The 15,037-nt window shown below is 48.1% G+C and overlaps 1 protein-coding gene across 1 annotated transcript in view; it reads right to left on the reverse strand.

Annotated features, from left to right (window-relative positions):
* The window catches only part of myo10 (myosin X), a 366,827-nt gene that overhangs the window by 287,917 nt on the left and 63,873 nt on the right, over positions 1-15,037 (reverse strand). The window contains exon 13 of the mRNA XM_072509536.1: positions 11,361-11,441. Coding sequence (XP_072365637.1) covers positions 11,361-11,441 — 81 coding nt within the window. The remainder of the gene's footprint in view (positions 1-11,360; positions 11,442-15,037) is intronic.

The following is a 15,037-nucleotide window of genomic DNA, read 5'->3' on the forward strand; positions in this document are numbered from 1 at the left end:
ATCTTGAAGCAGTGGAACAGATAGCCATTTGTTCACTTATTGCAAGTATCTATTTTATAGTTCAAATTAACATTTTAGAGGTAATTTTCAGTTTGGGGAAGAGTAAAGTTGTTACGGTAACGTAATTAAAATGCTAGGCTTTAGACATTGTTAGAACCTCAAGAATTGGCACATTTGTTTAATAAAGTCAGAATAAAAGAGGTAGAGCTATAAAACAGCTACAAGAACCAGAGATGTATTATCTGCAATCCTTGCCGTAATGCCAATCCAGAGAGAGATTTTTGAGCTTGATTAATTTAAAAACATTCGGTAAACTCTGAATGATTGTGAGAACCGAGTCATATTTGCTTTGTTTAGTTTGGTTCAATATACAATAAAGTTTGTGTTTTGTTGAAATCCCATTATGAATGATTGGCTGAACTCCAAGTCCCCACAGTGGATTTAGTTCAGCAGGAGTCATGTTTTTATTGACAGTGTTATGAGCAGCAAATGGTATTAGTGTTTTTGAATGACTTAATTTACTCTGACTGTCCCATTAGCATCTCAAAGACTTTCCATTGTTATATAGGGCTCATATGTTCTGTCCATAGTCGATACTGGAAAAATTAGCTTGGAGGGGGCATGGGAAATATGAGGGGGCATGGAGGGTGGGGAGAGATGGTATAATAATGTTTAGTGCAAGGCGATTGAAGTTCAAGAGTAAGAACGTTTTGCCTCACTTTTATATGACTTTGTTGGGACCATGCCTTGTGAAAGATGTTATTTTGGTCTCCTTATTTAAGGAAGGATGCACTTGTCCTTGGAAGCAATGCATTAATGGTTCACTAGACTACTTCTTGGCATGTGAGGGATGCCCTGCGAGTAGAGTTTGAGTAGGTTATGCCTAAATTTCTTGGAGTTTAGAAGAATAAAATGTGATCTAATTGAAACGTATAAACATCTTTGAGGGATTAGCGGGGTAATGTTGCAAGGTTGTTTCGACCTGGGTATAGAGTCTAGAACTTGGAATCAGAGTTAGGATGAGGGGTCGGTAATTCAGGATTGAGATGCAGAAATGAGTGTTGTGAATCTTTGGAATTCTCTTGCCCCTGAATATTGTGGACTCGCAGTCATTGATTATTTTAATGAATGAGACTGATTGAGTTTTTCAATCAAAAAGCTAGCTCTGTGGTGTTGGGTTGCAAATCAGGCATGATCTCAGTGAATGACCAAACGGGCTCAAGGGTAAGTGGGCTATACTTGTTCCTATCAAAGGGATAGGCTGAGAACTCAGAGTTGAGGTAGAAGTTCAGAATGATTTTATTGAATGCTGATGCAGAATCAATGAATGGTAAAACCTGTTCTTGTTCTATTTCTTATGTTTATAGAGTCTCACTGGGTTCAGATGGCGCCTGTTGAGCAGAGATCGAAGTAAACATTTTTGCAGAATGTTCTTTGTATATTTGAGATAGTGAGGGAAAGAGTTTGAGTGACGTAGTGTAGTTGGTGCCAATTCATCCCCAAACAGTTCAGCATATTTGGGTCCAATTAACTTTCTATGGTCTGACACCACAAGAAAATGTCCTCAAAGCCAACCTGTTTGTTTGCTGTTTTGTGTGGAAAACTTTTATACTCATATGATTATGTGGATAAATAACTATCAATAAAGGGAAATGCCCGAAGCACAGGCCTATTGATTTGATGTTTTTCAAATTATTGATTTTGGGGAATTATTCGAAAGAAAATCACAGATACTGGAAACTTGAGATAAGTGCTGACTATGCAAAGCCTGTCAAGTTCGAAGAAAGGATTAATACTTTAATCGTTAATCGAATTTCTGATCTGCAATTTACAGTGCAGGAATTTTGCCTGAAATTATTCTGTTAATTTTTATACAGCTGTGACAATGCAGATATTTATGCACATTTTCTAACTATTTTCTTTAATTGGATACAAATATTTGATTAAATTACAGTTAACATTCAATCTGGAAGAAAAGATCATAGAACATAGACATAGAACGATACAGCGCAGTACAGGCCCTTCGGCCCACGATGTTGCACCGAAACAAAAGCCATCTAACCTACACTATGCCATTATCATCCATGTTTATCCAATAAACTTTTAAATGCCCTCAATGTTGGCGAATTCACTACTGTTGCAGGTAGGGCATTCCACGGCCTCACTACTCTTTGCGTAAAGAACCTACCTCTGACCTCTGTCCTATATCTATTACCCCTCAGTTTAAAGCTATGTCCCCTCGTGCCAGCCATTTCCATCCGCGGGAGAAGGCTCTCACTGTCCACCCTATCTAACCCCCTGATAATTTTGTAAGCCTCTATTAAGTCTCCTCTTAACCTTCCTCTCTCCAACGAAAACAACCTCAAGTCCATCAGCCTTTCCTCATAAGATTTTCCCTCCATACCAGGCAACATCCTGGTAAATCTCCTCTGCACCCGCTCCAAAGCCTCCACGTCCTTCCTATAATGCGGTGACCAGAACTGTACGCAATACTCCAAATGTGGCCGTACCAGAGTTCTGTACAGCTGCAACATGACCTCCTGACTCCGGAACTCAATCCCTCTACCAATAAAGGCCAACACTCCATAGGCCTTCTTCACAACCCTATCAACCTGGGTGGCAACTTTCAGGGATCTATGTACATGGACACCTAGATCCCTCTGCTCATCCACACTTCCAAGAACTTTACCATTAGCCAAATATTCCGCATTCCTGTTATTCTTTCCAAAGTGAATCACCTCACACTTCCCTACATTAAACTCCATTTGCCACCTCTCAGCCCAGCTCTGCAGCTTATCTATAACCCTCTGTAACCTGCTACATCCTTCCACACTGTCGACAACACCACCGACTTTAGTATCGTCTGCAAATTTACTCACCCACCCTTTTGCGCCTTCCTCTAGGTCATTGATAAAAATGACAAATAGCAACGGCCCCAGAACAGATCCTTGTGGTACGCCACTTGTAACTGAACTCCATTCTGAACATTTCCCATCAACCACCACCCTCTGTCCTCTTTCAGCTAGCCAATTTCTGATCCACATCTCTAAATCTCCCTCAATCCCCAGCCTCCATATTTTCTGCAATAGCCTACCGTGGGGAACCTTATCAAATGCTTTACTGAAATCCATATACACCACATCAACTGCTCTACCCTCGTCTACCTGTTCAGTCACCTTCTCAAAGAACTCAATAAGGTTTGTGAGGCATGACCTACCCTTCACAAAGCCATGCTGACTATCCCTGATCATATTATTCCTATCTAGATGATTATAAATCTTGTCTCTTATAATCCCCTCCAAGACTTTACCCACTACAGACGTGAGGCTCACCGGTCTATAGTTGCCGGGGTTGTCTCTGCTCCCCTTTTTGAACAAAGGGACCACATTTGCTATCCTCCAGTCCTCTGGCACTATTCCTGTAGCCAATGATGACATAAAAATCAAAGCCAAAGGTCCAGCAATCTCTTCCCTGGCCTCCCAGAGAATCCTAGGATAAATCCCATCAGGCCCCGGGGACTTATCTATTTTCAGCCTGTCCAGAATTGCCAACACCTCTTCCCTACGTACCTCAATGCCATCTATTCTAATAGCCTGGGTCTCAGCATTCTCCTCCACAACATTATCTTTTTCCTGAGTGAATACTGACGAAAAATATTCATTTAGTATCTCTCCTATCTCTTCAGACTCCACACACAACTTCCCATCCCTGTCCTTGACTGGTCCTACTCTTTCCCTAGTCATTTGCTTATTCCTGACATACCTATAGAAAGCTTTTGGGTTTTCCTTGGGTATTAAAATGCAACTGGCCAACAAAATGAAGTGATACCAAGTAGACAACTTTCATAAAGTTGTAACATGCAATTAACCAGTAAAGTTTCTCAGGAGATGTTAAAAATATAAAGCTCACGACTTCCGGGTGCGGCGATGACCAGCTGAGTCGCACGTTTCGGCAGCTCCCGGTGGAACGGACTTTTGGGCTCTTAATAAGAGCCCCAACGGCAATTTTAATGGCTAAAAGTACTGTGCGGTGAACCAGAATTGAATCCCCCCTGGATACGGATTAAAAAAAGGAGAGGAAGGTGGCCGGATTGCAGTGGATCCTTTAGAGCAGCGGCAAGGAAGGCAAGCAAAAACCAAGATGGCGTCGGAAGGTGGCAGTTTAATATGGGGCCCTGAACAACATGAGTTTTTGAAACGCTGCATGGAAGAACTCAAAAAGGAATTGAAGAAGGAGCTGTTGGCCCCGATATTACAGGCGATCGAAGGGCTAAAGGAAGAGCAAAAGACCCAGGAGCGTGAGCTTCGGGTCGTGAAGGCAAAGGCTGCCGAGAATGAGGACGACATACAGGGCCTGGTGGTGAAGACGGAGATGCACGAGGCACACCATAAACGATGTGTGGAAAGGCTGGAGGCGCTGGAGAACAACGCGAGGAGGAACAACCTAAGGATTCTTGGTCTTCCTGAAGGTGCAGAGGGAGCGGACGTCGGGCATATGTGAGCACGATGCTGCACTCGTTGATGGAAGCGGAGGCCCCGGCGGGTCCGCTGGAGGTGGAGGGAGCATACCGAGTGATGGCACGAGGACCGAGAGCAGGAGAAATTCCTAGAGCCATAGTGGTGAGATTCCTCCGTTTTAAGGACAGCGAGATGGTCCTCAGATGGACAAAGAAAACTCGGAGCAGTAAGTGGGAGAACGTGGTGATCCGCATATACCAAGACTGGAGTGCGGAGGTGGCGAGAAGGAGGGCGAGCTTTAATCGGGCCAAGGCGGTGCTTCACAAAAAGATGATAAAATTCGGAATGCTGCAGCCGGCAAGACTGTGGGTCACATATCAAGGGAGGCACCACTACTTTGAGACGGCGGATGAGGCGTGGACTTTTATCGTGGAAGAAAAATTGGAATGAGCGGGTTATTAAAAAAAGAAAGTTTGAAACAAAGTGGTGGGGCGAGTATGGGGGGCAAAAAGAGGAGTTTTATGTTGTTAATCCTGCGATGTAGTAACTTTTCTCTCTTCCACAGGTGGTGGGGGGAGGAAAGGAGGTGGAAGAGATGGGGTGTTGGCCATTGGGGGCGGGGCCAAGGGGGAAGCGCGGGCTTAATCATGGGGGGAATAGGGAAGCAGGAAGGAGGGGGCGTTGCACGGTGCGAGCCGAGGTCACGGGGGGAAGCCGAGGTGGGCCAGAGTTTGCTGACTTCTGGGAGCAACATGGGGGGTGTAACTACGCTAGTGGGGGATTTAGCGGGGGGGGGGGGGGGGGGAATTATTGGGCTGCTGCTGCTGGGGAGAGGGGGGAGCTGGTATGGGGTGGGATGGGCGGGGGGGCAACGCCTGAGGGGGACACAGCTGCGTGGAACCGGGTGAGGAGCTGGAAAAAGGGGATGGCTAATCGACAATGGGGGGGGGGGGAGAGAAAAGCCCCCCAACCCGGCTGATCACGTGGAATGTGAGAGGGCTGAACGGGCCGATAAAGAGGGCACAGGTACTCGCACACCTTAAGAAACTTAAGGCAGACGTGGTAATGTTACAGGAAACGCACTTGAAACTGATAGACCAGGTGAGACTACGCAAAGGTTGGGTGGGGCAGGTGTTCCATTCGGGACTAGATGCGAAAAACAGGGGGGTGGCTATATTAGTGGGGAAGCGGGTAATGTTTGAGGCAAAGACTATAGTGGCGGATAGCGGGGGCAGATACGTGATGGTGAGTGGCAAACTACAGGGGGAGACGGTGGTTTTGGTAAACGTATATGCCCCGAACTGGGATGATGCCAATTTTATGAGGCGTATGCTAGGACGCATCCCGGACCTAGAGGTGGGAAAGTTGGTAATGGGGGGAGATTTCAATACGGTGTTGGAACCAGGGCTGGACAGGTCGAGGTCCAGGACTGGAAGGAGGCCGGCAGCAGCCAAGGTGCTTAAAGATTTTATGGAGCAGATGGGAGGAGTAGACCCGTGGAGATTTAGCAGACCCAGGAGTAAGGAGTTTTCGTTTTTCTCCTATGTCCACAAAGTCTATTCGCGAATAGACTTTTTTGTTTTGGGAAGGGCGTTGATCCCGAAGGTGAGGGGAACGGAGTATACGGCTATAGCCATTTCGGATCACGCTCCACATTGGGTGGACTTGGAGATAGGGGAGGAAACAGAAGGGCGCCCACCCTGGAGAATGGACATGGGACTAATGGCAGATGAGGGGGTGTGTCTAAGGGTGAGGGGGTGCATTGAAAAGTACTTGGAACTCAATGATAATGGGGAGGTCCAGGTGGGAGTGGTCTGGGAGGCGCTGAAAGCAGTGGTTAGAGGGGAGCTGATATCAATAAGGGCACATAAAGGAAAGCAGGAGAGTAGGGAACGGGAGCGGTTGCTGCAAGAACTTCTGAGGGTGGACAGGCAATATGCGGAGGCACCTGAGGAGGGACTGTACAGGGAAAGGCAAAGGCTACACGTAGAATTTGACTTGCTGACAACGGGTACTGCAGAGGCACAGTGGAGGAAGGCACAGGGTGTACAGTACGAATATGGGGAGAAGGTGAGCAGGTTGCTGGCCCACCAATTGAGGAAGAGGGGAGCAGCGAGGGAAATAGGGGGAGTGAGGGATGAGGAAGGAGAGATGGAGCGGGGAGCGGAGAGAGTGAATGGAGTGTTCAAGACATTTTATAAAAAATTATACGAAGCTCAACCCCCGGATGGGAGGGAGAGAATGATGGGCTTTATGGACCGGCTGGAATTTCCCAAGGTGGAGGAGCAGGAAAGGGTGGGACTGGGAGCACAGATTGACATAGAGGAAGTAGTGAAAGGAATTAGGAGCATGCAGGCGGGGAAGGCTCCGGGACCGGATGGATTCCCAGTTGAATTTTACAGGAAATATGTGGACTTGCTCGCCCCGCTACTGATGAGGACCTTTAATGAGGCAAAGGAAAGGGGACAGCTGCCCCCGACTATGTCTGAGGCAACGATATCGCTTCTCCTAAAGAAGGAAAAGGACCCGCTGCAATGCGGGTCCTATAGACCTATTTCCCTCCTAAATGTAGACGCTAAGATTCTGGCCAAGGTAATGGCAATGAGGATAGAGGATTGTGCCCCGAGGGTGGTCCATGAGGACCAAACCGGGTTTGTGAAGGGGAGACAGCTGAATACGAATATACGGAGGCTGCTAGGGGTAATGATGATGCCCCCACCAGAGGGGGAAGCGGAGATAGATGGATGCCGAGAAAGCATTTGATAGAGTGGAGTGGGATTATTTGTGGGAGGTGCTGAGGAGATTTGGTTTTGGAGATGAGTATGTTGGATGGGTGCAGCTGTTGTATAGGGCCCCAGTGGCGAGTGTGGTCACGAATGGACGGGGATCTGCATACTTTCGGCTCCATAGAGGGACAAGGCAGGGATGCCCTCTGTCCCCATTACTGTTTGCACTGGCGATTGAGCCCCTGGCAATAGCATTGAGGGGTTCCAAGAAGTGGAGGGGAATACTTAGAGGAGGAGAAGAACACCGGGTATCTCTGTATGCGGATGATTTGTTATATGTAGCGGACCCGGCGGAGGGGATGCCAGAGATAATGCGGACACTTCGGGAGTTTGGAGAATTCTCAGGATATAAACTGAACATGGGGAAAAGTGAGTTGTTTGTGGTGCATCCAGGGGGGCAGAGCAGAGAAATAGAGGACTTTCCGCTGAGGAAGGTAACAAGGGACTTTCGTTACTTGGGGATCCAGATAGCTAAGAATTGGGGTACATTGCATAGGTTAAATTTAACGCGATTGGTGGAACAAATGGAGGAGGACTTCAAGAGATGGGACATGGTATCCCTGTCACTGGCAGGGAGGGTGCAGGCGGTTAAAATGGTAGTCCTCCCGAGATTCCTCTTTGTGTTTCAGTGCCTCCCGGTGGTGATCACGAAGGCTTTTTTCAAAAGGATCGAAAAGAGTATCATGTGTTTTGTGTGGGCCGGGAAGACCCCGAGAGTGAGGAAGGGATTCTTACAGCGTAGTAGGGATAGGGGGGGGCTGGCACTACCGAGCCTAAGTGAGTACTACTGGGCCGCCAATATCTCAATGGTGAGTAAGTGGATGGGAGAAGAGGAGGGAGCGGCGTGGAAGAGATTGGAGAGGGCGTCCTGTCGGGGGACTAGCCTACAAGCTATGGTGACGGCCCCATTGACGTTCTCACCGAAGAAATACACCACAAGCCCGGTGGTGGTGGCGACTTTGAAAATTTGGGGACAGTGGAGACGGCATAGGGGAAAGACGGGAGCCTTGGTGGGGTCCCCGATAAGAAATAACCACAGGTTTGCCCCGGGGAGAATGGATGGGGGATTTGGAATATGGCAAAGAGCAGGAGTAACGCAACTGCAAGATCTGTTTGTAGATGGGAAGTTCGCAAGTCTGGGAGCGCTGACCGAGAAATATGGGTTGCCCCAAGGGAATGCATTCCGATATATGCAACTGAGGGCTTTTGCGAGGCAGCAGGTGAGGGAATTCCCGCAGCTCCCGACGCATGAGGTGCAGGACAGAGTAATCTCAAAGACATGGGTGGGGGACGGTAAGGTGTCAGATATATATAGGGAAATGAGGGACGAGGGGGAGATTATGGTAGATGAGCTGAAAGGGAAATGGGAAGAAGAGCTGGGGAGGAGATTGAGGAGGTGCTGTGGGCGGATGCCCTAAGTAGGGTAAACTCATCGTCCTCGTGTGCCAGGCTAAGCCTGATTCAATTTAAAGTGTTACACAGGGCGCATATGACTGGAGCACGGCTCAGTAAATTTTTGGGGGTAGAGGATAGGTGTGCGAGATGCTCGAGAAGCCCAGCGAATCACACCCACATGTTCTGGTCATGTCCGGCACTACAGGGGTTCTGGGTGGGGGTGACAAAGGTGCTTTCGAAAGTAGTTGGGGTCCAGGTCGAACCAAGCTGGGGGTTGGCTATATTTGGGGTTGCACAAGAGCCGGGAGTGCAGGAGGCGAGAGAGGCCGATGTTTTGGCCTTTGCATCCCTAGTAGCCCGGCGCAGGATACTGTTGATGTGGAAGGAAGCCAAGCCCCCGGGGGTGGAGACCTGGATAAATGACATGGCAGGGTTTATAAAGCTGGAACGGATTAAGTTCGTCCTAAGGGGATCGGCTCAAGGGTTCACCAGGCGGTGGCAACCGTTCGTCGAATACCTCACAGAAAGATAGAGGGAATAGAAAAGAAGAAGGGGGGTGGGGGAGGAACCAGAAGGAGTCTCAGGGTTATTAATATATATATATATGTATAATATGTATAGGTCGTTGCTATCAATAATTGTATATTGGACTGTTAAATCATATTTTTGGAGAGTGTTTATCTGAGACAAGGCAGTTGCCATTTAGTTTTAGTTTTCGTTTTTGTTTTATATTATTTATTCTTTGTTTATAAAACAGGTCATTGTTATTTATACTGTTATATTATTGTGTGAAGGATACACAATGTACTGTGATGGTTGACCAAAAATTTTCAATAAAATATATATATTTTTTTTAAATATAAAGCTCACAAAATATAATGCTCTGAAGCATAGGCTAATATACTTGCATGAAACATCAGCGCCACTGATTAGGCCAGCATTTATGACCCATTCCAATTGCCTGACAGAAAGCGATGGTGTGCTGTCTTCTGGAACCACTGCAGTCTGTCCAGAGTGGTGTTAGGAAGGGAATTCTAGAATATTCACCCAGAGACATCAAAGGAATAACAATAAAATTCCAAATCAGCTAGTTTGTGGTTTCGTGCGAAACATGCAGATGTTGCAGTTCCATGCATATGTTGCCCTTGTTCTTCTGGGAGGTAGAGATTATCAGTTTAGAAGATGCTATTGAAGGAGCCTTAGCAAGTTACAGTATTGAATCTTGTAGGTGAAACAAACTGACGAGAATTTTCCGGCCTTTCTCGCCGATAGGATCTTCTAGGCCCCCCGAGGTGGGTTCCCTGGTGGCGTGGCTGGCGAGCAGCGTAAATGGCCATGGACTTTGGCGGGATGAGAAGATCCCACTGGTGGAAAACACATTGCTGGGGACCTGAAACTCCCAGCCACTGCTGCTACTGTGCACCAGTGAATAGATGACTTGTAGATCAAACAGTTGCTTTGTCCTGGATGGTGTCGAGCATCTCGAGTATTGTTGGAGCTGCACTCAGCCAAGCAAGTGGGAGTATTCCATGACACTCCTTTGCCGCAGAAGGTGTGGAGGCCAATTCACTGAGTGTCTTTAAGACAGAGATAGATAGATTCTTGATTAATAAGGGGATCAGGGGTTATGGGGAGAAGGCAGGAGAATGGGGTGAGAAAATATCAGCCATGATTGAATGGCGGAGTAGACTCAATGGGCCAAGTGGCCTAATTCTGTTCCTATGTCTTATGGTCTTATGGTCCTGACTTGTGCTTTGTAGGCAGTGGACAGGTTCTGAGTCAGGAGGTGAGTTACTCTCGGCAATAATCCCAGCCTCTGACCTTTGCTTGTAATTTCAGTAATTATGTGGCTGATCCAGTTACATGTCTGGTCAATGGTATGTTGATAGTTAGGGATTCAGTAATATGGTAAATGTCAAGGAGAGGTGGTTAGATTCTCACTTGTTGGGAGATGGTTATTGTCTAGGCACTTGTGTGCGTGAATGTATCTCGCCACATCTGCCTAAGTCTTGCTGCATGGGGGAATGGACTGCTTCATTATCTGAAGACTTGCAAATGGTACAGTACACAGTGCAAATATCAGTGAACATCCTGAGGAACTCTGCAACAGTGATGTCCTGGGTTGAAATGATTGGCCTGCATCAACCACAAAACATCTACCTTTTGCAAGTGATGACTCCAACCAGTGGAGAGCTTTCCCCCAGGAATTCCATTGACTTAAATTTTATAGCGACACTTTGATGCCAAGGGAAGCCAGTCTCTTCACTATAGACTAGCTGATTCAAATTCATTTATTCAATATTGATAAGGGCACAAAGTGGCGCTGCGGAAACTCACAAGAAAGAAGGGGGAAGAGGGGAAGAATCGAAGTAGAGGGGGGCACCCCCTCCCCCCACAAATGAGCAGGGAGGGTATTCAAGGGGTGTTGGGGGAAGGGGGGGGAGGAGGACAGCGCACCGAGACAGACAGTGACAAATTGTAAATAGAAGAAAATCTTATGTACTGTACAATAACAAACACAAAATGCAATGTATATAAAACTGAAAAGCCAATAAAAACATTTTTAAAAAATCAATTAAATAATGGTAAGGGCGATGAAAACTCTAGTTCTAAGGGAGGACTAGTGTGTTAAATGTTTCAAGGAACCTATTAGAAGTTATAATACATGTGCTAACTCGGGGCTCTCATATACTGGTTGGGATCACATTCAATTGAAGCTTACCTTCTGGATATTGGGTTTGATGCAGCGGACAAAGAATGGATTTGACATGCTTAGTGTTGCCATTAATGAATGAAGAGAGTTCTGAAAAAAATTGAAACAGAAACTAATTATGACTTGCAGATTTCACAAAGCTGATCATGAAAGAAACCTTAAACTCTGCTATGCGTTTCCTTGGAAAAGGGTGCTGCAAACACCTTTAAGTACTGTGCATTTGTATTAAAATTTATTCCCTCCAAAATACTGCACTGTGACCTTGATTCTAATTCACAGGCAGGAACACAGTAAAATGCGTGGCTTGCCCAGCTGGGAATGGTAAGTGGGAAGTTCAGTCAATTGAAAGACATTTTGCTTGCCGACTTCTTGATGCAAATGGGTTGCAGATCGTCAGGAAGAAGTTGCCCGACCAATAAAACTGAGGCTGGGCGTTTCCTGGCACAGGTTAAATACTTTGGGACAGAAGACAGGTTGGTGAGGTGGGATAACATGGAAGGAAGACCCAAAATTTCCTAGTGAGCCCTGGGGGGACACTATTGCTCTGGCTGCAGTTTCTGACAGGTTTTACCTGTTCAGGTCTCAGGTTGAAGCAGCTTTCTAAGTCATCAAATTCTGACCTGTAAATTTAGAGATTCTCACTGGATTCAGATCAAGGGCGTGATTTAACGAAAACATTTCTAAGGGTATGATTGACTGAATGTTTCTCAACGGCCACATTGCCGGGATTGTGGCTGTATCTAACAGCACTTAACACAGGAAATTAGCCCTTATGAGCTTCTCCCCATTACTGGCTCCCTCCCCGTATGAATCGTCGGACTCGCGTCTCGGCATCTCGCCACTAACACGGGGAGCTGCTTTTAAATGCTCCCCCTCCACTCACTCCCAGTCAACACATTAGCATGGCAGCATGCAAACCTGCTCCACGCTTTGGGAATGTCAACCTGGATATGCTTCTCGACTCACTGAATGAAGAATGGGGCATCCTGTTCCCCTCAGGGGTTGGAAGACCAGCAGCAGTGCCACCAATGCCACCTGGGGGGTGGGGGGGCTGTCAGTGCGGGCAGTATGACCAGGAGGACCAGCGTCAAGTGTCAGAAGAAGACCAACGACCTCCACCGAGCTGCAAGGGTAAGTTACCACATCTCTCCTGCCATCAGTTCCACCTGCCAGCCCTCAAATTCCCAAACCCCACAAATCACTGGCTGACATCTACATCCTCCCCGCATCCAATCTTCAGGCATTCACCAGCACAATCCCTTTATGTCCAGCTGCGGTGCCCACACATGCTGCCTGCTATAGACCCCCCTGATCCATCAAGCATGCGGTTCACAATGCCCTCTTTTTGTCCCCACAGGAGAAGATGGCCCATAATAAGTGGGAAAGGGCTAAGACTGAGGGTGCCAGAGATCAGAGTTCTCACCACATGAGGAACAGGCCATAGAAATCGTGGGGTTGTCCGAGGAGAGACCAGTCACCAACAGCATGGTTGGCCTGTGGTGAGGATCAACTGTCCCTTCACCCAGATGACCGGTCTCAAGTGAGTTGTTCATGTCAGACAAAATTATTCTTCCCTCGAACTGACCACATGTCCATTGTCTCACAGGATCTCCATCTGATCGGGCCGGGCCATCCGGACTCCCTAGAGATCACCTCTGAGGAGAGCTCCAAAAGAGACCACCATCGAGGCACCACAGCTATCACCTCACTTTCCACCAGCACAGATACACACACCTTGGTGGACGACATTAGTGGGCAGGCTTCTGGGACACCATTAGGTGAGCACCACGCAGTTGCTGATGCACATCAGGTGAAGACATGAACATCCAAGGAAGTCAGCAGTCGGAGGTCTACTGGATCCCAGGACTCAGCTGGATCTCATGACGGTGCCAGTCACACCAACAAGTGGGGTGGGGCCCTCTGGCTCCAGGCCCTCTAGAGGATGTCTCCCAAGTGCCTTAAAAGGCCATAGGGAATGGAAAGCAGCAGGCTATCTCCACCTCTGAACTGCACCCTGGGGACATGCATAGACATAGAACTAGACAAGGAAAGAGCAGGAGACAGGATCACGGAGTTGGCACTGGGAGGCACCGGGAGGTGTGGCGGGAGGCAGGGGGGGGGGGGGTCACTATGTCAAACTAGGGGAAGTGGAAATGTCCATTTCACATGTCACACCTGATACATGTGCAGCCTCTGTCACATTAATCTTCACAGCGGACCTGTTTGCACCCCTACCCCCCGTCGCCCTCCGCTCCCCCATTCCCCCATGGGAGCAGTGGTCCAAGATCAAACTCCCCTGATGCAGACCCTTTTCAGAGGATGGGTGAGCGCGCTGTCAGCAGAAAGACAGGAGTCAGACTTTGGCACAAACTGAGGAGCACCAGAGCTAACCTCATAGCGAGTTATCATCACTGTCCTGCCTTGGATATTGACCCGCAAACAGTGCCCATCACCCTGGGCTGATGTTATACAGACCCTGGAAGGGTGGAACTGGGTAGTTGGACGGGGCAGGGGGGAGATGGAGAGGAAGAAGGTGACTGGGGGGGAGAGGGGATACGGCGGGGGAGGGTGGTCAGCTGACAGACGAAGTCTCAACCTAGGAGAGGTTGGTAAGGGTGAGGGTAACCCTGGTCTTTTGGGCATGCTGGACCCTCGCTGCCACCCATCTTCCATCTTCTAGCTCCACCTGCGGGTCCCCGGGTGCGTCTACCATTCCCTCCTGGTCCAGCTCCTCCTCATCTGACGAGGCCTCATATCCCGCCTCCTCAAGCATGTCCTCCCACTGCTGTGCCAGGTCGTGGAGGGCACAGCAGACCACCACAAAGGGAGACCCCCTTTGGTGGGGGTGTACGACACACCACCACAGCGGTTCAGGCATCGGAACCAAATTTTAAGTAGTCCGATGCACCAATGACAACACGGGTGGCAACATGGGCCTTGTTATAGCAGGTGAGGGGGAGGGGTAGCAGCCCCAAGTCGTGGTCCACATAGGTACCAACGACATAGGTAGGAAAAGTGATAGGGATGTAAGGCAGGAATTCAGGGAGCTAGGATGGAAACTTAGATCTAGGACAGAGTTATTATCTCTGGATTGTTACCCTTCCACGTGCTAGCGAGACAAGGAATAGGGAGAGAGAGGAGTTGAACATGTGGCTACAGGAGGGAGGGTTTCAGATTACTGGATAATTGGTGCTCATTCTGGGGTCGGTGGGACCTCTACAAACGGGATGGTCTACACCTGGACAAGAGGGGTACCAATATCCTGGGGGGGAAATTTGCGAATGCTCTTCGGGAGGGTTAAACTAGTTCAGCAGGGGCTTGGGAACCTGAATTGTAGCTCCAATATACAGGAGGTTGAGAGTAGTGAGGTCTTGAGTAAGTTCAAAGTTGCAGGAGTGTACCGGCAGGCAGGAAGGTGGTTTAAAGTGTGTCTTCTTCAATGCCAGGAGCATCTGGAATAAGGTGGGTGAACTTGCGGCATGGGTTGGTACCTGGGACTTCGATGTTGTGGCCATTTCGGAGACAGGGACAGGAATGGTTGTTGCAGGTGCCGGGGTTTAGATATTTCAGTAAGCTCAGGGAAGGTGGTAAAAGAGGGGGAGGGGTGGCATTGTTCGTCAAGGACAGTATTACGATGGCAGAAAGGACGTTTGATGAGGACTCGTCTGAGGTAGTATGGGCTGAGG

The sequence above is a fragment of the Scyliorhinus torazame genome, chromosome 6 (genome assembly GCF_047496885.1).
Source record: "Scyliorhinus torazame isolate Kashiwa2021f chromosome 6, sScyTor2.1, whole genome shotgun sequence".
NCBI lineage: Eukaryota > Metazoa > Chordata > Chondrichthyes > Carcharhiniformes > Scyliorhinidae > Scyliorhinus > Scyliorhinus torazame.